Raw genomic sequence first — 24,697 nt, 5'->3', positions numbered from 1 at the left:
AGAATTAAAAAAAAATCTTTTCTTCTGCTACTAGAAATAGGGCACTATAAGAGGATATGCAAAAAAAATTATTATTGTTAAAACTCACCTCCCATTGCAGTCAATGCGAGTTTTACCATTAACCTCAGTACAAGCAATCAAATAGTGATGCAGGGTAATAAAATTCATTCCTAAAATTCTTGTCATACCATTTCTTTTGTAAGTTACTATCACTCTCGTAGGATAATTTCACCTACTTAAGAGATTTCCCTGGAGAAATGGCAGGTTTTTCATCTCCAGCACAAGAAAGCTTTTTTAACTCCTAGCTAGCATAAACATGTCATGGAGAAAAAAAAAGAAGGCAAATTTTAAAAAGATTAATACAGTAATTTAAGTGCATAGTTTATGCATATTTCACACAACATCATTACACAGTGCCATAGGCAAGCTACCAGTCAACTTGATCACAATGACCCCAAAATAAATCTATAAAGTTTTATTTTTCTGGAACAAGAGACTCCACCCATGTCTTCTATGGTCACAAATGGATTTCTACAGAAATCTCTGTTATATTTAGATATAATTGGTTGAGGCCAACCAGGACTAATTTGTAAATTATTTATAACACTGACTTTCTAGCATTAAATCTTTTACCATAAAGAAGCCCTTCCAGCCACCATCTGTGTTATTACTAATTAATTTACCAGTTCATTTCTTTCATCTGCTAGGAGGGTATTTCTGTCTTCCAGCTTCCTTATTACAGCGTTCAGTTCAGCGATTTTTAACTGAAATCTCCGCAAATCTCGTTCATCCAAATGCTGCTCCTTTACATCAAAACATATAGATACATAAAATTATCTTTAAAAATATTTTATTATCCATAAATCTAATATAATGGTTTAGCAAGTGGATTGTGTAAATTTAAAACAGAAGCTTTAGATCAATGTCTCAAGCTTATTCTAATTAACTGAAACACTAAACAATAACGTCCTGTGAAAATGGTACATGATACATTACCTGAAAAGTGTCTACCTGTGAAACGAATGTAAAGGTTTAACAATTAAAAAACCCCATATACATAAATAATGTTTCACTTATTATTTGGTTGGTTACTTCTGACCAGATTTCTGACTACCAGCTAAAAGTAAATAAATCTAGTGCATAAGACATTAAAATCATATGGCAGTTTTTGAAAAGTATAGTATGTATTTGCCATTGTTTAAAATAATTCCTAAAGTTATGAAAGAAATAGCTAAGAAAATAATGGGGTTCACAGCTGAAGTTCACAATGTAAATTCTAAAAGTTCTATATCCAGATATTTTTCAACATTCTTTGAAATTCAAGAGATCCAAGGAGTTTCTAAGTCACCAGTGAAATGGCACAGTGCAATGCATGGCCATTTAGCACAGATTAGTCCTTCTAGTATTTTAAAAGTAACTACAAAAACAATGTGAACACCCAAGCAGCAATTACCATGTTGAACATTGAAGAAAACACGACTTTCTTACCGGGCTTCCCATCAGTTCGGTGATGTCCCCCACTCCCGCAGGAAGCTCCCTCTTAGGACTGCTGTGGTATCGCTCTGCCTCCTTCACTTGGACAAGCTGCTCATCCAAAGCCTCTTTCTGAAGGAGCAGTTTCTGTGTATGGCCTGCCTGGACACCAAGGTCTTTCTCCAGAGCCAAAATCACTCTGTCTTTGCCTTTTATCTCATCCATCTGGAAAAAAATAAAGCAGGTATTTTCTGTAACATCTCCAAGTGTTCACTGCATGCATATCCAAAACTTGCCAAAACAAAGTTCTGTTTCTCTCAGAATTATACCAGTACCCAAACTGTGGTGGCTAAAAAGATGATCTATCCTCCTCTGAAGCCTTTTCCCCTCCCCTTAAAAAAGATTCAGCCTTCACTTGATCATGAGATTCCTCAGTGCAGTCTCAACTCAAGAGACAAACAAAAATAGATGCAAACATACACTGAAACAGAATACATAGCCACTGAAATCATCCACTTCATCTGAGTATACACACTTCTATAAGCAGAAGAAAAATCTCTCTTCACTATGTTTCAGGGAAGAAACACAGGGCCAGTAGAAGATAAGCAAAACACACCTTTTAAAACTCACCTAGACTTTGTTTTAAAGCTTGAGCCATACACATTTGCCCCATGTTGACTGCCACTTTATTAGTGAAAATCACGTGTGGTAAATCTCTTCACAGGCCTTTAAAAATCAGTAACATATACACATACATGCATTTAAATTTAAAATCTTAAGCATAGCTATGTATTTTATGTGCCCTTATTATAAGATTCAAATGAGGACTAGTCATTGTTTAGAAGGAAAAAAGCATATGCACACAGAGCATTAGAATAAGGATACAAAGAAACAGTTCTTAAACAGCATCTGTGATTATTGAACTGCATTGTTTGTACACCTTGATACAAAACAAACCATAGTGCTAGTGATCTATTGCAGCTCTCATAGGATTTGTCCCTCGCAGCATCGATGTTAAGAAGTAACTTAAAGTTAAGTCTGAGTGATGTACAGGATTAACACAATCAGATTACATGATTGGATACAGTTTGCTTCTCCAGGATTATTGCTTTACTGTTTTCACAGTCTGCAAAGCACATGAAATCAGTTTATGTACAGAATCTGAGTGGTAGGAGATGGCCTGGCTGAACCAAGTCAAGTCATAATTGGCAACAAAAAGGTCAGATTTGAAGTAAATAAACTGGTTTAGACTACTTTTAAGTCCAAACTGGTACTGAAGAAGATTTGTTCTGACAGAAGTTTCTTTCCTGATTTGGGAAGGTTGCTGGGTCCCAATTCCTAGTCCAGTAAATAGATGTAATTCTTCACAGTCCATAAATTGAGATTTGTGAGGCTTTCCAGTATGCCAAAAAGGACTTGCAGGAAAATAACACAGTTTTTATCAGTGGAAGAATTTGCAACATGCAGGGTTTCAGAGGGACTGTGCAGTGAACAGCAATGACAAAAATTAAGCAGCTGCCTCATTCACTGAATGCGATCTGTCATGAACACTGATCTATCAGGGACCTCTTGGGAGGAAAACATGTCATGTAACTAAATACTGTGGAGAGTTTTACTTTCAATTACACAGGTGTTCACACTGAACATCTAAGTAATTGAGATAGAGATTTGGCCATGCAAGACACATATTTAACAAGGAAGAACCAAGGTTACACAGGTAGCTTTGATTTTAGTCACCCAATAAATAGCATATTTCATACTCTTGATACTCTAACAACTTAAAGGGTAAATGGAATGATATGGGGGTTTAAGTTGGAACTAAAAAGAAAGCAACACTCTTCTTACGGACTGCTGCTTGCTTAACTACAGCAGAACAGATCGTTTAAAACAGGTGTGACCAGTAAAATCACACCCATGTCACCCTTCACACAAACTTCCATTGATCAAAGCACATAAGCTCAGACTTGTGACAAAGAAATTCCGTGAAAGAGCACGGCTTTGGGGTGGGGGTTAGGGGAAGGCAGGAAAGAAGGCAGAATTCCCCTCTGCTCTTCCTGCTACTGTGTTTTGTTTTGTTTTTCTACCATAAAATCTACATGTGGTGAAACTTTCAGAAATAAGAAACACCTCATGTTTCAGTGAAATAGAAAAATCTTCGAAACGTTGATAATAATTGAGAATAAGAATAGGAATGCCTACACACTTTTTTTATTTTGTGCTTATTACTGGCATGCACTAGAAAATCTCTTCCTCATGTAAGCACACAAACACACACGTATACAAATGCACATAGTATTGCAATAGCATTTATTTTGTTAAAAGCACAAACTAGTCTGGGGCATGAGACAATTCACCTTAATTTCCTCAAGGTGACAGCTACGCCTTTGATTTCTCTAATGTAACTGCATCAACTCAGTCAATGCCTCAGTTTTCACAAATTTCCCCCAATGCCTGACCCTGCATGCTACAGAGCAAACTTGTTCATCTTCCATGTCTGTTTTCTTAACAGAGAGAGAGCACAAATTATGTCAGGGGGGCTTGGGGAAGGGGGACAGGGGGAGAGGTGGGAAAGAGGAAGAGAAATATTTTACAGGGATGCAACATCCCTCAGTTCCACATGGGAGAGATGGCAGGTCAAGGGGCAAACAAAGAAGAGGTGCAAGATTAGGAAAAAGGAGAGATATGGTCTAGGTTTAAACTGAACATAAGCTAACAGTTACAGAAGTAAGGTCAATCACTCCCAAAAGACTTTAGCTTAGCTTTGTCTTATATTTTCTAGTTGTAAAAGCCCACGCTAAGTCTCCATGCCAGTTCTGTACCACTGGAGAACTACTTTTTTCTTGTATTTTTGCCTCAAAAGAATACTTTTTTCTTGTATTCTTGCTTTACACAAAGAAAAAAAAATGTTGGCAGCATAAAGGAAAACAGCTTTAGGTAATTAGACCACGTATTAGAGTCTTCATTTTAGTGAGGAGTATCTTCCATTAGGTAAATGAAAATCAAAATGGATTAATCTGGGTTCCGTGCTGCTTGCTACTTTGATCAAATACATGTTGTGGAAGCAGCACTGTCATAGCCAAGATTGTTTAGAAATCCACATGGTCTAAAAGAGAAGGAATATTTTTTATTAGACCAAGTGACAGAGATGAAAAGAAACAAGGTTTTAGGTACAGAAGCCCTTCATCAGATTAGAGAAGCTATATTCTTCAAAACTTGTCAACTTTTCCACCTGTGTAAGTTTGATTTTCTCATAAAGGTTTTGCTCCCTCTCTCTGTGATATGTATATGTCTACATATGTACGTACACAAACAAACACAGTGTACACATATATGTTCATAACACATATTATATATACACCCATATTTTTGGATATTATCCAACTGGCATTTATGACTACTGTAGGCAAGCTGAGCATCCTTGGCTTTCATGGAATTAATCGAAATAACAATTAGTGCTCCCCTCATGACCTCTCAAGTTTAAAGGGTTAACCCTGTATTCTATTACTACAATATTCATTCACCAGACAGGATCCAGAATTTGTTACTTTACCATGCATAGCATTCCTTTCTTTTTCATGATTTTTAATGTCTGTTTTACATCACTAGGGAGCCATTCCTAAACTACTCATCACTTAAATACATAAAATAGTTATCTTTAATCCTGTTCTCTCCCAGGTGCAATTTGGTTACATCTAAAGACTCTTTTTGCATATCAGCTCTGAAATCCATACACATAGGTAGACTTTTACCTAAGTCCCTATATCATGCTTTAGTCATTGCAACACCCTCCTAACCGACCCGAAATGCAGTCCTGCCTGCTCACCATCCAGTGTGAATGCTGCTGTTAACCTCTGGATTCTCTAAACTGTTTTTCTTTTCACTGCATTAAACAACAACAAAAACCACTTTCACTAACAAAGGTGTCCACAGACTAATTGGAGTCCATTCATTTTTTATCTAATATTAGGATGCTATGTCCCCTCCCCAGTATCAGTTTGTCACATAGGCAGTCATGCATTTTCTTGTTTTCTCCCATGCCATTGTTCCTACTTGAAGGGACATTCCACAAACATCTATTTAGTTATCTGACTGACCTTTCTCAAATTCCTCTTATATTTCTCCCCTTCTGTGACACCTCTAAAATAGAAAAGGAAATGATGCAATTGCACTGCTTAGATCACCATCTACTCTCTGGTCATCAAATAGGATACCTAAGCTCACAGATCCCTGGGATTTATCTACTGGGAGCGGTGCAGGTAGGTCAAGGCCAGCACTGAGCTAATAAACCTGGACAGACAAGTCCTCACCTGATGATTCCTGACCTGATTCCAAGCAAGCAGATGCCTTTCCATTGTGCTCCTCAACGTCTCGTGGTCCAGGGAAAGCGGTGCAGGACCTGCCACAGGTTTCTGCACCTGTGGCACAATGTAGCTGGGACAAGCAGCATATGGCAACTGAAATCTGACTGCATTAATCTCCTACCACTGCTTTTATGTATTTCTCCCTGGTACTACTATTCACTTGAGATCTCTCACTAAGATACAAGGGGTAGAGACCCCCTTTTCTTCCAACACACTTAGCACAGTGAGATCCCAAGCCACGCATTGGGCTCGTGGGTATTATGTTAAATCAAATACATTATTCCATAAATTCCTTCCTATTGGTTGCTTTGGTTTCAAGTTTGTTCTCAGTTTAAAACTAATTTGCCCAATTTTTGCAGCTACACAATAATCAGGGTCACACGAACTCTCACATTCTGTTTTGCATATATTTAAAAGCATTTACAATACCCACATTTTTCTTTATGCAATTAAGTGTGGTACAATTCAGTGCAAAAAATCTGTGATAAGAAGGCTGTGGAGCAACATGAGGTTAGAACACATTTTCAATTACACGCTTTGAGAAGAAAAGTAGCAGAAATACCCTCAAGGATTTTAAAGAAAATAAGAACATCCACGAGCAGCTGCAGAGGGAAATTACTGAGAAATCACCTTGCAGAAGCAACTCTGGAGCTCTTGGTTAAAATTACAGCTTTCTGAAGTATCATTTCTTAATTAATGGGTTTTGTGCCGTCAAACTTCAGGTGCTGAACACAGCTATTAGTTGCATTACATCAATGAAGAGTTAGTATTTATAGCCTGTGTCAAAGTTACACAGATTCCTAAAAAGCTAGTGCCTAACTGCCTCCTAACACCTAATAGAAACTAGCAGAAAGAGGTGTTTTAATAGTATTTACCAAATACAAAAGAGAAACAAGTCAGCCATTGGAAAAAGTACCCCCTGCTAATTACCTCACACTTCAATAGCTACAGCGAAACAAAGTCAGAGACCTTTGGCGGAACTTTAGCCTCTCACAAAGTTGAAAGAGAAATTCCCAGGGAATTAAAAGCTTGATCCATCAAGGCAGTGACATACTCAGTTTTCAAAGTGGAAAAAGCCAGCTGCTGCATTGCCAAGTGTAAGACCTTCCTCTTTACCCATCCTTGTCAAAGTCATCTCCTAGCCAAATGCCAAAAAAAAAAAATTCTACAGTGCTCTTCTCCAGAAGAAATTGAATTAATCTTTATACTAAACACTTGTCACTGAAAATAGGGCTATCTGGACAGAAGGATTGTTAGTTACTAGGACAAAATAAATAAATGAGATGCTACTTAAATAAACAGATAAAATATAGAACTTAATGGAATTAACACCTTTTACCTTTATAAAGGAACACTAAGACCTAACAACAATACCCCAAGCTGAAAGCCCAGCTGGAGGGAGGAATTAAAATATTCCTGCATTGTGCACAGCATTGTCTACACCAGACGTGGCCATCTATTTAAATAAATGTTTGCTGCTTATTTAGGAACCTTAGAGGAAGGAGAAAAGCTGCTAGCCATCCAGTGGAGAAGGGTCACAGACACAGACAGACAAGACTTATTAATTTCATGTGTAGTTTTTCTAAACCAACAGTTAATATTTTCTTTCAGGAGCTTTTCCCACATATTTTTTTTTTTTCAAGTCTGTAAATCTCATAAATTTCACAAGAAACACCATATGGACGGACAATTCCAGAACTTACTGATGGGAGATTTCTTACATCTTTCCCAAAAGTACTTTGCATTATTGTAGCTGACTGCAACCTCTGCTACTGCATCTCTCCTGAGGCGTGTTACAAGTGTTCATTTACAGAGTTATAATGAACTCATGGTCAAAAAGATGGAAAACATAGGAGGACTAATTAATACAAATTTAAGGAAATTTTTGGCCAGGTGTCACACCCTACATAACTTCTGTGGATTTTTAATACTGTTCCATAATTTGTAAGGATATATAAAAGTCAGATTTGTGACCTACCATAATACAGTCCTTAGAAAACACTAAGAATAAACACAAAATGCTGAGCCTGCACTATAAAAGGGTTTCATTAAATCTGCCTGATTCAGGAAAAAAAAAAAATTAAAAATAATTTTAAAAGGCCTGAGTGGAATGCTGCCCTCTTAGCTCCTGAGGGGACAAGCATAAATCTTCAGGGGACCAAAAGTGAAGTATTATTTGCAGTCCTAAAATGTTGGAGGTGGTGGAAGGGGTTTTTACGGAAGATCAGCTCAGCCTTGGAATGTAACTGAAACACACGTCTCAAACAGATGGAAAATCCAGAGCAGCAGCCTACAATTTGATATCAGCAGCTGTGTGTGTGAAATACAGGCGGGTTTAAGCGGCTGATCAGAAGCATGCAACAACAGGCTCTACCCAACCATGCTTGACTGCACACACTGGGATGATTAAAGCTCAGCTTTCCAGTCTCAAAATTTAAGATTTTGGTTGGGTATCAAAACTCATACCACTGCACAAAGTGAGAAAAGCCAGGCTCCGTCCTTCTCAGGGCAGCAGAGGCTCATGGAGTGCCCCTGCCAACAGCCATCTCTCTGGTCTAGAACTTTTTCAGAGAGACAAAGGTCTCTGCATTGCCCCCACTACTGAATGTACCCTAAAGATATTATTTTCACTGCATTAAAAGGGCAAAATCCTAGCAATGGGAATGCAGGAGAATATGAAGTGTTGGAAAATAGTAGCCGACACTGCAAAGGATGTAATTATGGGGTTTGGTAGAGTATTAAACTTCTGTTGCTACTATTTTTCATTTTTTACTGAAAAATAATTGCTGAATCTCTAGCAAGATAGAAGGTCGTCTAAATGAAAGGGTCCTCTAAATTTTATCCCCTAAAAACGGAAGGGAATAACATACTTTAAAATGTCATCAACTGCCCAGATTAAAAAAAAGAATGCACCATCCTCAAATTTGTGGATGACGCCAAATTCTGGGGAGCTGTTACTGCACTAGAGAACAGGAACACCATACAGAGGAACCCTGACATGTTGGAGAAATGAGCCAAAAAACCCTCATAAAGTTTGCCTAAAACAAATACCACATCCTGCCCCTGAGAGACATTAAAGTCCTGCAACTGAAAAGACTGGATGCAAATTGAAGTTGACAGTTCTGCAACAGAGAGAAAGAAAAACAAAGCAAAAAAGAAAGAAAAAGACTTTGGTGTCCTGGAGGGCAAGCTGGATATGAGTCAGTGGTGGGAGCTTGCAATGATTGAAGTTAACTTGATAGAGGGAAAATTCAGGAGGAGTGTAGCCAGAAGGACAGAGAAGAGATTTCACTTTTTACTAAGCACTTGTGAAACCACAACAGGAGCAGTGAAGCCACTTTTGGGCTCCCCCGCATGAAACCAGGTATTGACAAACTGGTACAAATACCATAAAACTGGACGAAGTCCAGGAAGACCACAATGGGGCTGCAGCAGATGGAACTGAAGAAATTGATGAGGGAGCTGGGCTTTCTCAGCCAGACAGAGTAGACCATGGGATGCATTACAATTGCAGGTACCTCCTCAGCTATCTAAAGGGGGATACAGGGATGAACAAGGCAGACGTTTCTCAGAGATGCAGTAAGCACTGAGGCAGATTGTCAGAGATTGTGGATCTCCATCTTTAGAGATTTTCAAATTTGACTCGAGGAAGCCCAGAGCAACCTGATCCAACTTTCAAGGCAGCCCTACTTCAAGCATGACATTGGACCAGACAATCTCAAGAGGACACTCACCTTACCTTTCCATGATTGTATGATACTCCATGTATAGAATGCCAATGCTAAGTATTACAGTAAGGACTCACAGACAGAAAAACACAGTAAGAGCTGTAGAAGCCTAGAAAACACTAGCTTACGAAGGACTTGAGTTCCCATCCCTGGAAGTGTTCAAGGCCAAGCTGAATGGAGCTCTGAGCAACCTGGTCTAGTGGAAGATGTTTCTGCCCATGGCAGGGTAGGTTGGAACTAGATGATCTTTCAGGTCCCTTCCAACCCAAACTATTCTATGATGCCATGATGCTATGAAATTTGTGTCAGTCCTCAACTGGAATAATGTAGTTCTTAATTCTGAAAAGATGTTATCCTTAGTCTTTCAGAAGCCTTTGCTTAAATTATGAGGTAGTGTTACATACAGACACAAAACTGAAACAACAACAATAATATTTAAAAAATTACTATATAAACGGTACATAAACTTATTCAATAAGAGGGTTTTTCTGTTGAATAGAAGTTTCTGTGAAACTGCCTTGATTTTGGCCTTTAAAAACTGCTTTATCTATTACTTTGAATTATATTCTTCCAGATACTGCATTATATATGGGAAATACCAAAGAGAAGAAGGGCTCTACTCTGGAAGGGGTTTTTAATTTATGCATCTAGATAATTTGGTCTAAGGAGACAAAGGACACTTAAATAGTGCATCTCTCTTAAAAAATCATGGCTGATCAGGAACTTCTGAAAATCAATCCTGAAACAATTTATTTTACTTTGATTTTATTAATGGCAAAAGGATTTTTTCCTTGCAATGGAGCTGCAGTAATGTCACATTACTCTTTAGACATTTTTATGAGGTTATTTGAAAATACAATTGAAACAAGCAAATTTAATTTATCTAGTGTACTGTGTGCCCTCTCAAACATGAATCTGATTGTGCACCTAATAAGATCAGTGGAATCTTTTACATTGATTTTGCGCTTAAGACAACTGGGACTATTTTACATTCACGTGAAATATCTATTCATTTCAATTCAGGCTCTTTAGGTATATTTAGGAAGGCCACGTATGAAAAGAGTCTAACACATTCAAATGGTATTTATCTGTAAAACAGGTGAAAAGTCTGATGTTAAAGACATTTCCAATAGAGGAAATAATATTTACTAAAAACCTACACTCCAAAATACAAGATGCAAGTGTCACTTGTTTATTCCAAAGTTTAAATATTATGTTTATATTAACAGTGTCTGACAAAATCAACATTGAGTTTCCTTCTCATTCAATACCATAAATCAGTAAATCAGTGATGAGATAATTCAATATCCTTTTAATGACTGTATTGTGCATATATTTTCCATGGCAAGCAGCATAAAGTGTCTATTGTTCTTATCTGTGCAAAGAGAGTACTTAGAGAAATGTGCCTTGCAAAGTAAGTGCCTTCTTAAAGAGCGTCCCTGAACTAATGTAACCTCTAAATAATAAGATATACTCAATATTTATGTTCTCTTTCACAACTGTGCTGATAATAGAATAAGGTTGGTCTGTTGCCAAAACTCACCAACAATTTGAACGTGCTACTTCAGCAACTTGAAACAAATCAGAGAAATTTTACTTACCACTGAAAACTAACTTTAAACCTGATTTTAAAACCAAATAAGTCAGTTAAATGTCAAGCTTGAGTTCAAAGAAAAAATGGCTGAAATAAACTTTTATTTTGTGTACTATTTTATATTTAGATTTAAACATGAAATGTCCTTGTAGTACAATTCTGCTTTTTAAGCTACTTCGTAAACACAACTCAATAAACTCAAATTCTCTTCAGCATTAATCAGATGTGTATAAAATTTAACTTGTACCAGCTCGGACCTCAGAAGGAAGTGAGCCATACTGCTTCCAAGAATGCCATTAAAAGTCTGTTGATACAGAGTTATTTAGGTATAGACATGTTCACCTACGCAGTCCTCAGCTGACTCTATGCTTCAGGGCTGTTTATATTGAAGCTCCATAAACAAAAAAAGTATGATTTTCTATATTCCTTTTTTGAAAAAAAAAATGATCCATAAAAACAGACTTTAACATTTCTTCTTCAGGCAGATTATTCATGCAAATTATTTTTCAATTTGCTATTTCCATTTTTTTCTCTTCTTTTTTTTTTTTTCTATTTTCTGGGGGAGGGTGTTACGTGATTTCTGTTTGTAAGTATCTGCATTTGTATCAGCATAGTTTTCATACTACATTGGTAGAACAACACAACTGTTAAGACTCAACTAGTCAGAAAACTTTGTCTGAATAAAACTGCATAGTAGCTGTTCTTGCTTTCTTATCATATTCTCAAAGTTGTCTCTTTACTTTCAAAGCATCTGCTTAATTTGTCTCTCCAGTTTGTTACTGGCTATTCTTACTCTCCATTTCCCTGTTGCCGACACACACATTGTGCTGATGCATATGTACAGCAAGTTTGTTTTTTCTTTTTTTGGGGGGTAGAATCCATGTCCACAGGCATCCCTTAAATTAGTGAAAACATTTATAGCGCTGTAATATTAAAGTTCATTACAGGAACTGTATATTCTTTTGCCAAATAGCTGTTTTATTTTCCCTTACTAGGCACTAGGAACTTCACTATACAATTTTGTTTGTGTTGAGGCTTACTGGGTATTTTTTATGGCTCATCTCAAAACTGTGAAGGCAATCTCAAAACTGATTAATCATATTTTTAAAATACTGACATTTGTACAATATAACCATGGCTGTTTATGCACACAATGTAAATGTAACCATATATTCATGGATAATGGATTTTGCTTTTTTTCTTACTTACTACTTTTTTCTTGACAGCAAGCCAAAAAATGCAATATTTTACTCAAATTAGTGATGGGTATTATAATCAATGGTAAAAATGTTGATTTTTTTTTTAATCTGCCATCAACCTGTGGTCTAAGATGCAAAATAAATCAGCCAAGCCTGACAAGACAATCAGACACTGCAGCCTGAATTACTCTATCTGAATTTGAGTTACAGTGTGGCCAGCCCATTTATAACATTAATACCAAATATGTGATTTCTTAATAATGCCATAAAACACAGACATACAAAAAAAGTGCAGTATTTGAAGCTTGGCTAGAGAACTGTGCTAATAGCACTACCTGCCACATCCTTGCTATTTCGCACCACAAGGGTAGGAACCAAAACAACGAAGAACCCCAAATCCGCAGCCAATACAGTTAATCTGAAATTGAAGGCAAGCATCCCTCACACTAATTAAAATGGGGAGAAGAGGAGAGAGGGAAATATCCTGATGATTTGATTCCATAATCCCACTTAGACTCCCAGAGCAGCATCTAGGAACTCTGCTGTATTTTTTACCTTGCCCCAGATTTAAAGAGTGCCCTATGCAATAACAGCTGCCTAGATTGCTATGAATTCCTAAAAGAAACACCTCTCTTTCATAAAGACAACCCATACAATTTAATGAAAAAAATGAAATTTTTTATCTGAAAGGAGTCACAACGCTGCAAGGTAACACAAGGCTCCTGATATTTTTCCTATGTACTCTTTCTGAGGGGGAAGGCATGAACACTTCCAGCCAAAGCCCACTAGACTGTCCCCAGGCTTCCTCTGGGCCTGGGCATAGGAAACAGAAGTTATCTACACACTCTTCAAATACAGTCACCTTTTTAGATGTATGGAGTAATGGAGGACCAGTAAGGCTACAATTATAATGCTTACTGAATTATTTGTATCGCAGCAGGCTGAAAGAATCCACTCTTGAAAGAGGAAAGTGATTCCTTTACAATATCAACCAAAGACGTGACACAGGTGTGTTTACTGGAACAATTTAGGATGCCTCACCTCACCATTTATCGGGATCAAGAAAGTTAAATTTAATTAGAAACTATTCTCTAGTAAAATACAAGCCACAACATAGCAACCTTGTCTCCTCTTTAACACTTTTAAAAATTAACTGCACTTTGTAGTCAGGACTTTAAAATTCTACATTTATAATATGGAACAAAATATGAAAGAAACTATGTTTATTGAAATCTCATGTCGTCAGTTTTTGCAGTGGTGTTTAATCAAGGAAATTATATCCCTGAGACTTGATCAATTCCAGTTTATTTAAAGCATAAATATTAACTAGCTGTATTAAAAACTGTCACTGTCTCAGACAGAAGATCACCACCATTAAACAGATATTACACATCTGCAGCTTGCCATCACCATCATTTTTTCCAAAGGAATACAAGAAGTAAGAGGATCTACCAGTATAAACACAAACTGATAAAATATTTTTCTTAAGAAAAGTGATGTTTCATTCCGTTTAAAGTCTGTTCTTCTTGATATGAGATAAATATTAAGCTCACTATAATTTTAGATTTTATTTGCATAACTATGATACTGCTAGTTTAGACAGACTAAAAATCATATATATACATATCCATATAAAATATCACGGTAATCAAACAGAAGTGTCATTTGATGATGAACTCTTTAAATGTATTACTGTGAACAGCCCATCTTAGATTCTTTACATTTTACAAAGCCGCATAATTTGAAATATTTGGGGCACCCACTGTTGGGAAATACTGCCTGGTTTTCAATTTTATACTGACAGCATAGTTTGCCATCTGTGCTGAAGTGCTAGGCTTTGTGAAGCGTGAAAAAAGCCTGCAGTCCTAGGCCCTAACTTTGCTGCTGCAATAGAAAAAAGCACAGAAATTAAAAATAAAAAAGGGCAACAATGTTCTAAATCAGATGACCTAGATAATGATGCAGAAGAAGCATAGACGTTGTCTTGTTTCAGCACAATTGATTCCTCCAATAAAAATATAAAATCTCCCTGAAAAGTTAATTTTTCCATCCCACAAAGGTGTTCTTACATTGCCAAATGAGCAATGCCTGACTGTTTTCATCAACAGGAATTTGTAAGGAAATACCATTGACTAAGTGGGAAAGTCTATTTCTTTGATCTGTGGAAAAAATTAATCCTGGAAAGTCTTGGTTCATTCACATTCTATTTGGTGTGACATAAAGCTTTGGATTTGGTTGGGTTAAACATGGAGCCAAGGTTCATCTACGCTGTAAGGAGGAGGAAGTGCAAAGAGCAGCCTACTGCAGCAACCAGCACTGATGAGAGACGTCACTGCAAAAGAATAGTTCGATATTTATGGGTGCATACAGCAATATACTAATACCTGCTATGAAGTAAGCACACTTTACTTAATGAACTTACCAGTCTGCGGATCTCTCTCTCACATTCCCGCTTTATTCTATTAATCTCATCCTGATGGGACTGATAAGCTGTGCGCAGGTCAGCAGCCTTCATTTTATCTGCCTGCATAATGTTGTTCAAAGCTTCTTCAAGCTGCTTTTTGCCAGATTTCAGCTCCAAGATCTCCTGTTGCAACTTCATCCGTTCACCATCGAATGCCTTGCGAGCCTCCTCCTTCGCTTCACTCAGCAGCGCCGTCTTCACTTTGTCAGCCGCCCCGTCCCGCAGGACATTGACTGTTGACTGCAAACGCTGGATTTCTCCATCTTTTATTTTCACCATTCTCGCTACCTCCTGCTCGTGCTGCCGGATCAGTAGCTCTCTGACGCTCTGAAGTTCTTTCATTTTCTCCTCATGGAGCTTGGCTTTCAGTTCAGAAACATAAGCAGTGTGCTTGTGCTGCTCCTGTTCCCTTTCTTGCTTAACCTCTTGGATTTTCTCTCTCAGTTTACCCACCTGGAACATCAATATAGAATATAAATTAACAAGTGCTACCACAGTTTTAAAAGTCTTCAAGGGAATTTTTTCTAAATCATTATTTAAAACCTCATCCTGGATATTCAAAAGCAAAGGTCACATATCTGATGCTTCTCTCTCCAGTACACAACTAGAGAACCAGGGACAGAAAAAGGCTGTGTGTGTGTGCAGGAATCTGCTATGGACATGCGGTATTGGCGACAAGTTCTCACAGTTTTAGGCAATAAAATAAAACTGAGAAGCCTCCAATCTAGTTCTCTCCTTATCTCCTCCACCAACCATCCCAGACTACTCTACTACTACTACTACATCCCAACCATAATCCCTCTACTGTGCCCTACAAGCAGATGGAAAAGAAATCAAAGAAAAAAAGAGTTTCTGTTTATGCTGGGAAGGAAATGCTAGAAAACCTTGTACCATTTGCAGGACCAGACTTCATGGATGCCCATAGCAATGTAGATCTTCACATACATACAATTAATTCATTCCCACAATAACCTTCTGTAGCTAAGCAGGACTATTATTGTTTCATAGATGGGATGCTCAGACAGACATAGATTAATTTACCTAATTTACACACATACTGCCTTTGGGATTTGAGTCCCAAATTACTACACCCAAACCCACTACTTGACCTGAGGTACTTCCTGTTAATCAGATGAGAAAGGCTCTTGCCTAGAAGGAAGAGAGAGAAGAGATCCTATCAACAAAAGAGCATTCTTATCAGTAGGAACATGGGGAATAAAAGCCAAATTAAAGCGGAGGAGGAAGGGAAAAAAAATACATTGATTTTTATTTCTTAATTTCTTAGTCACTTCAGTGGGAAAGTCTTTATTAGATAAGCCAAAAGAATTGGTATTCTGAAAAATCAAGTGAAGGGGCTTCAGACGGGACACCCCAAAACTGAGGCTATTCACAGTCGGCAGACACTTCAGAAAATATAGGCCAGTGACTCTAGCAGTTGTGGGGGGAGTAGGGGAAAGGTCTCATAGCCTATTATAGTAATACCCACTGTGATGAAACCTCATTATAAAATGATGCTCAGCGTGCTGCATGGAAAGTGATGCCTTTTCCAAGTGGGATTAGATGTTAACTTAGAAGAAAAAAAAAAAAAGGAAAAAAACTGCATTTCGTCATGCATCATGTCAGTAATACATTTCTACTATCCCTGTCACTGAGACTGTGAAGATACAGGCTCTACACTTGTACTTCTCATGTAAAGCAAAGTCAGAGCAGAGGTTTAAAAGACTTGTGTTTTAGCTTTGTGTGACAATACAAACATACAAACTAAACAATGCTTTATGCTAAAAGGAGGTTACTGAGCAGCAGGACATTAATCACTGTCACAATATTCATAGACTGCTTGCATCTGTGCTATACAAAGCTGTAGTCATAAAACACATTTAATTTATGCTAAACTAAGCCAGAACTGCAACTTGCCTCACAATGCAGAAAGAATGGGACATCTCTCTTAATACTCAGACTATCAATAACCAAGAAGGTATAATTCAAACAATTTTTTCTTGCATGTTTCTGGATTCTACAGTCAAAAGAAGAAAAAATAAAAAAAGTTGATTAAAAGCAATAATACTAGTTCAGAAAAGTTCTGGAAACCTTCATTATTTTATTGAAAACAGGTTGGTTCTCAACAGGTACTTTGGTGGGTTTGCTTTAGTAAAAATGGGGCATCTTAACTCAAATGCCTCAGATGTAACTAATCCAATGAATCTAAGTTTACTACCTAAGAGTGACCATAAAATGAGACTGATATGTTACTCATCAAACCCACAGCACTGACAGTAGGATTCCCAGAGTCAGAACTTCACCAGAAGTCTTCAGGCATCAGGGACAGCAGACTTGCCCTGTGCAGAAGATCTTATGATCCTGTTAATTTCCACAGTAATTTTGAGAATCAACCAACTCAAAATTATCCTAGATTAAAAAACAAAACAAACAAAAACAAAAACAAAAGGAAAAAACAACAACAAAGACAACAAAAACCCCAAAAAACAACATAAAAACAGAAAGGAAACATATCTTCATTTTCATTAAAGTAATCTAGATACACTGAAGACTAAACACCAGCTGAGAGAGTCCTAACATTACATTACAGCTGTGGAAAAGTAACAGCTCTGAATCAGACATTATCAGAAGCAGATTTTATTACAGAGATGCTGTTCCTCTATTCCACAATGATTCAGATAACATATCTTCATGAAGAAAAATTGAGTGGTTTATTTATTTATTTTTCTCCCAAAACGTTAAGTCTGGCTATTGGAAATTATCTGCTGGAGATATCTATGTATTATTTCTCCTGGTGGGATGGTACTTAGTTCAAAGCCTATAATGGACAGCATCAATTTTCAGAGCTTGCCCTAGGGTACCTAATTCCATAGGACAGTCTAAGACTCTCCCATCCATGTCCATAGCATGGGGGTTGGACTAGACGACCTTTAAAGGTCACTTCCAACCCAAACCACTTCACAATGCTTTCACAAAGCTAAGCCACCTATTCACCTACTTAGTATCACAAGTAGATGAGATAACAAATTTGCATATGAACCAACGCTTGATATTCATATAAATCTATTAGTTACTTCCTTAGAAGTAGAAGAAAAGAAATTGAAAAGTAGAAAAGAAAATTGAGATGAAACGGAGTAATGAAACCTAGTAACAATGACACAGGAAAACAAACTGTATAACTGCATCTATGAACAAGGTTAATATACGTCCAGAACTACAGTAATTTAAAATTAGTTATATTGTACATAAAGCATGCAACTTAAAAGCAGTTTTAAATACAACACATTAATGAATGTGACTTCCTACACAAAATCACATACTTGTTTAATTTTTTTTTGGTGTTTCACCGAATTGAGAGAAGGCAACATCTACAAGCATTTTTGCTGTCTGAGAACACATACTAAACCACTCAAAGTAACTGAATTTTATCACACATCACTAGACATTTTACTTACAAAGCTTCAGCAAAGAGCAAGGTAAACAAGAAAAATAAGAATCCTTCTAAACCCACTAAATTTTTATGCTGCCTATCACTCCTCATGACCCAGTAAAAAAGGATGCATCCTAATTCTCAAGGTCTTTCTTGTTACTCCTGCAATCTTTCTTGCCTCAAGTGTTCGCACTTCTGATAATCTTAACTTAAACTCTCAAAATTATGTGACAATATCAAAGGATCGCAAGAAATGTGTTTCTGTTCATATTTGAGTATATGAAACTTATCTCTTTTCCTTGTGCTATATTTGGATCCCCTCGAAACTTCTGAAGACTCCAATGATTGCCTTTTTATTCCAGATTCAAATAGTTTAGATATATAATTTGGTAAGATACATTAATTTTAAAGACCCTACTACAGTTCTGAGTAGAATTTTCCAGATCCCATTGTAGCATCAGACTTTTTTAGGCTCTCTTCCACTGTGTTTTCTGTCACCCTCTTCCAACATACCATCTGAAAAGTTTACTTATCATAATTTCTTGTTGATTCTTCCAAATTAATGATAACTGCTTAATACCTATCTGCTGATGTCTCACTCCTCTCCATTATCTGTTTTAACTGGGTTAGAAATTGCACTATCATGTCTAGCACATTCACTTATTTAATAATTTTGAATTCTGATTGAAGTAACAATGCCATATTTATTCTTAATAACAGTTATTTACTGTCCAATATTTGACAAATGTCCAGAATTCTCTAGTTTTAGTGATTTTGTTAAGTATTGATCATTTACATTTATGTATCAAGCATAGAGAACAACTGAATCAAATGCCCTTCAACTGCTGCCAGGAAACTACCCAGCCAAAGGGATGTGCTTCCTTTTAGTCCCAGCCAGTAGTGGCAGGAGTAACTATATACGGTTTTGCCAATACTTCAGCCAACTCCATACTCCAAGAGGTTTGACATATTTCATTCCCACTTACAATACCCCAGTGCCTCCTTGCTATTCAGTACACTCTTTATAGTTCAGTAAGTTAACCAGCTCCTTTCTAATTCCATAAATAGCAGACAGGAATAACACTCATTTATATCTATATTCAGTATGCCTGGATTCTCTGATCAACAGCTGTATTTAGAGTTCTTCCATACATACTGGCCATAACTCTTTTCCATATGACCTTTTTAATCCCCAGTAAATAAAGCTGTTTTGACAGTATGATATGCTCTTTTTTTTTTTTTTTATTTCATATATTGAAAATAGATTTTTCAGTTTACAAGGAAAGACTTTTACACACAGATTCAACATCTGACATCAAAGCTCAAAAAAAGAGAAGGAAATCTGGGAAAAGACTTACAAAAACAATCTATAAAGTTGTGAGATCATACAGTGGCAACTGAGTTGGAATATCTCATTTATCCTAACTCCTAAATGCGTTGTGATCTCAACTCTTAAATGTACAGTCAGAAGCAGAATATAGATATTTAACAGCAATAGCAGAACTCAGTGAAGACGGTGCAATAGTAACAGCAAACACTGTAACATCTGCTGTGAAGAACAAAATATCACAAAATAGACTATATTCTAATGTTTGCTAACCATCTCGGTAGGAGTGGGTACTTTCTAACACTTGCTCTTAAATACTCACAGATCTCAGCATAGAGCTGATTCACATTTTCTTGACTCTGACCCTGCTCATTCACTGCAGCTTCTTGTGCTCATTGCGCCAGACTTTAAGGTTCAGTTAGAGTGATGCCGGTCTCCATTTACGTTGAAATAAGCACACTTTTTGTACTTTAGTCAAATGCTTTTGCTACTTGTTACTTGATACTCAAATTTTGGATTTCTTCCAACCAAACATTTCTACTAGCAGAGAGAGGGCAGTACGTGAGCTCATGTTCAGTTCATGCATATCCTTCTCCAGCCTCTCCATAGATGGTAGCAAACCTACAATCTCAGGAGGACATGCTACATCAACAGGTTGCCCAAACCTATCAAACCAGTGCTCCCAAAACAAGAGGTAGTACAAGGGAACTAAGGCAGGACCACAACTTTTGCTTCATCCCTTAGGTAACATAAATGAATCCAGCTACTTGTACACCAGAGGCCCAAAACACCACCAGCAAGATCCACAATGATGCATATTCAAAGAATTGCAAACATACCGATTTTCGATTAAGTACTGAATAAGCATGGAAGGAAACAATGTTATTTAAAGGGCTCAACAACAAATTAAACAAAGTGAACTGGGAAAACATGGATGAAACCTTGGATGTCTCTTACATAAAATTTTATTTCAGAGAAACCAGTATGTTGCAGCCTGCATTCTAACAGTGCTACTGTTAAGAAGAATGATCACAAACCATAGCCAGACAAATACCTTGTTTTTTTCTTGCTGAAATTCTATCTGGATGTTGGTTAGTTTAGTTCGTAGCTCCTCATTAGCAGCTTGCAAGGCTTCAATCTCCATGTCGGACTTCTCTCCCTTGGCACGACTTTTCTTTGACATAATTACTTTTGAAGTTTAGAATAATTTTTTTTGCTCCACACTGAGCTAGTGCCTTTTGCTTTTAGCACTTAAGAGCCGTGCAGTGATCAACAAAATCTTTCACACAAGTCTCTGCCATCGTGGGAACAGTCTCTCACGTCCTGGAAGAAACAAAGTAGTAGCAATAGAATTAGGCTGCAGTATTGAGCAGAATCAAACATCCGTTTTAAAGCACTCTGAACTTCATAATAATAAGTACTATATTGTATACTGTACTAGACTTTGGAAGAAATAGATCAGAAAAGAAGTAACACAATGTTTCATCACCTTTCCACTGTAATGTGATGTCCTCACAGTTATGATAAATATAGCATATAAACAGCTCTCGTACTTGAGAGCTGAGCTGGATAATGCTCAGGATTCCCAAGAGGCACAGGGACAACCATAAATTAACTGAGGCTGGTGGTGTTTCACTGGCAATAGTTTATTTCCTGTAGTAGGAAAAATAACTGATGCATTAAGGTGAGAAGTGCATAACTCATAATTGTATAATTTATAATTACCATCGGTTCTCACAGCATCATGATATACCGAAATGGTATCACAAATCTGGAAAAATATTTCAAAACGATTTCTTAAAAGTATCTTACATATAAACTGCTTATGTTCAGGGTTAATCCTGTTTGAACTGCCCTAATGAAAACGTGAAGGTATTTAACTTCATTTTCATTTCCCAGCATGCCTCTAAGCTTAAAAAGTATTCAATTATTTAAATCAGGTTTATGTAATATTCAAAGAGAATATCAATAGCATACAAAGAACCTTAATTCCAATAATTAGGAAATCCCACAATTAGTTTGCTTCATGAGTAGTTACAGAAGCTTAATCTGAGGCTCTTTTCCTCGTCTGCTCTCCTCTAATAATAACCTGGCGCTCCACAAGAACAAACTGAGCAACAAACGTTATCAATGCTGAAGTAGTTTCAAAACCCACACCTTCTACTAATTTTAAATACCCATCATTAAATTGCCAAAGCAGAGGGGTTCCTACTTTAATATTGAACTACATTTCTGGAGTATTGTCTTTCCAAGAAAATTGCTACCAAATTGCCTTCAAGCAGTAAGTTGCTCTTTCCAGCGCATTTCTGCCTGGGAGCTATTTTAGAAATTGTATTGGAATGAAAAATCACATGCATTCTTTAGCACATACTTTCTAAAGGGTTAACAACACCTCAGGTATGTAGAGACAAACACCATTTGGTGAGTTCAATTATATACATAAATTTTATTCTTCTCTTTAAGGACTAGTAAAGAGAAACCAAGGAGATAAATATCTTGTTCAAATTGACAAGTCAAATCAGATGAAATGTGCATAGAACTCAGGACACCAAGTATCCTCTGTCTGTTTGACAATATTTCCATGGAGTTTTGCCATTTATAAAAAATAACCGAAAAAAGACCAACTATATCAATTGTTTGCTAAGTAACATAAGTGAAATAATTTATTTGCTTTGTAATATCACGTCTTTCCTTCCAAACTTAATAATCTGACAACTTACCCTATGCAATAAAATTTAATCTATTCTTTAAATTCATTATAGTGAGCATTTTAAATATATAACTTATGATCAAAGAGGAAATTGAGTTAAATTTTAATTTTATTTATGTATCAAACCTGCCTTACAGAACAAATAAACACTAGTGCTATTGTGATTTTACACATAATAGTTGACTCGAGAAAAATAAATTAACAATATTCTTACAGTAACTTGAGACAAAGAACTCTTTAGTGCACAGAGGAAACTTGAGGAACTGTTGTTCTTATAAAATGAACTTAATGCTGTTTTTCTGTGGGTTTTCTATGATGCTATAGACTAAAACTAAAGACTATTTAATCAAGGTTTTCATCCAAAATCCTTAGCTGCATGGAAAAAAATAATTTAAAATCAGTTGCTACTGTTATTTCCCTGGTCAATTTGTAAAGAAAACCTAATATAACATAGATGTGAAAATCTGATCTATAATAATTCCACAACATTTACAGTGGAAGGGGAAATTAGTTGTTCCTTATCTCAAAGACTGTCTGAGATATTCACATACTATCAAAGAATTATTAATGAAATTCTTACTAAAATAAAATTCCTAATGCAGCCAGATTATATACGATTTAATTCAGTAGATGTTGAACTAAGTTAAGGAAACAAAGAACATCCCTCACTGACCTGGTTACTTTAATTTTATCCTTATTAGAAGCCCCCCCATCTCAATTACAGTTTGGAAAAAAGAACATTGAAGTTATAGACAAGTTTGCTTCTCCATCAGTCAAACAAAAAAGTGAGGTAACTGTGCTTGATGTGGATATACATGACATCCAAAGAACCAAAAAAGAGATTTGGAATGTGGAGTGTTTTGAAATTACCACATATATTTTGTTCAGCAACAACAATTTCTCCTGACCGTACCATGTTTCCAAGCATATTATGAAGATACTAGACCACTCCACATGAACATGTTAACTTATATTTCTGCACTTCAGCGGATGGCCCATCTCTGAAGTCCTGGTCTTGTAAAACTCTCAATGAATGCGGATTTCACATTCTACCCCAGAGTCACCATCACACAAACCCTTTAACAAATCAGGTCCTATGGTAAGGTACCAGAATAACACTGTTGTCTACCTTCAAAAACGTTGGGCTCTAAATATAATTTTTTTAAAGTAGATAACAATGTTTTGATATTCCTATCTTTTTCCTGTAGCTCGCAACCATTAAAAATTGTACCCTTCAGTTAAAATAAAAGTTTAGACTAAGAACATGAAGAAATTCACCTTCTTCTTCTACAGGTATTAAAAAAATAAAAGACATATCACACCCAAACCAAACAACCCATCAACTTGTGTTGGTTGGCATAAAAATATTTCCATTTTCACCATTCCATAGATACATCTTCGAGCCTATCTTTTTCAAAAGCAGTAACTATGGCAACACAAATCTTCTTTATATACTCAGGGAGGTGCAAAGCCCAGACACACAAGGTCCACAACAGAAGAGCATGCATCTTGATTCCCAAATGGAAGGGTTAGAATGAGTGAGTGCCTAGATTCCCCTCTAGCTGAGTGCCCACTTGTACTGTTTGGAGAAAGGTCAGGATAAACAAAGAAACAAACAAACAAAACAGACAAAAAAACACGACACCACACCCACCCACCACCACACCCACATACTTGTAAATACAGTGAGAAAAAAAAGGAAAAAATATTCTATTCTGACAAAATTTGACTTTACTGATTCAGAAGTTTCAACCAACTGTTTATCAATTCACCAGTTGTCAGTTGAGAGGCAAGTTCATGAAGCCACCACACCACAATACAGTTCCACAATCACTCCATGAATAAAAATAGCCACTTCCTGCACAGCGAGTTCAATGCACTTATTGTAAACCTTAGGATCATCTGAATATATTGCATATTTCACAAAAAAAAAAAAAAAAAGGAGAGAGAAAGAAAGGATAGAAAAGAGTAATGGATTCCAAATCACAAGTCACCTTTTCAGCAGTCTCTGGAACACACCAAATGTCTCACTTTACTTGATAGGTATAGGGGCACTTGTAATTCAAGATAAACAACAGCAAAAGAAATAAACTTCAGTGGATTTGAATCAACTGTTCAGCTGTTTGAGGGATTGACATGTGAGAGATCAAAACATTTAACAAGATTAACAAATTATTATTCTATTTGTGTCAGACCTTTTGGGAAATCCATTAAATTTCTAAGGTACCTGGAAAACCAATCAGCTGAACAATGTTCCAATCATAACTTTCAGTTTCTCTTCTATTTGCTTTACAGATTTAAAGAATGTACTTTCTCACTGTCTCAATCTCTTCCCTGATTTTAGTGAGAAAGGCATAGAATTCATGAATTGCTCTCTGATGCATCTAGATCTTAAATACCAATAAAACACAGCA

The 24,697-nt window shown here is 36.6% G+C and overlaps 1 protein-coding gene across 17 annotated transcripts in view; it reads right to left on the bottom strand.

Annotated features, from left to right (window-relative positions):
• JAKMIP1 (janus kinase and microtubule interacting protein 1) overlaps positions 1-24,697 on the bottom strand; it is a 148,558-nt gene that overhangs the window by 56,174 nt on the left and 67,687 nt on the right. For 16 of the 17 annotated variants that reach the window (XM_065060482.1, XM_065060478.1, XM_065060479.1 and 13 more), the window contains 4 exons: positions 20,628-20,896; positions 14,778-15,272; positions 1,489-1,698; positions 684-803 (listed from right to left, as the gene is read on the bottom strand). In XM_065060482.1, coding sequence (XP_064916554.1) covers positions 684-803; positions 1,489-1,698; positions 14,778-15,272; positions 20,628-20,756 — 954 coding nt within the window. In that variant the 5' untranslated portion in view covers positions 20,757-20,896. Of the gene's footprint in view, positions 1-683; positions 804-1,488; positions 1,699-14,777; positions 15,273-15,928; positions 15,951-20,627; positions 20,897-24,697 lie in introns of those variants that run through there. The other variant, XM_065060487.1, reaches the window with a different exon arrangement.

Source organism: Columba livia, chromosome 4 (assembly GCF_036013475.1).
Source record: "Columba livia isolate bColLiv1 breed racing homer chromosome 4, bColLiv1.pat.W.v2, whole genome shotgun sequence".
NCBI lineage: Eukaryota > Metazoa > Chordata > Aves > Columbiformes > Columbidae > Columba > Columba livia.
Note: the sequence above shows the minus strand (reverse complement) of the source record. Positions and strands in the feature narration are given on the sequence as shown.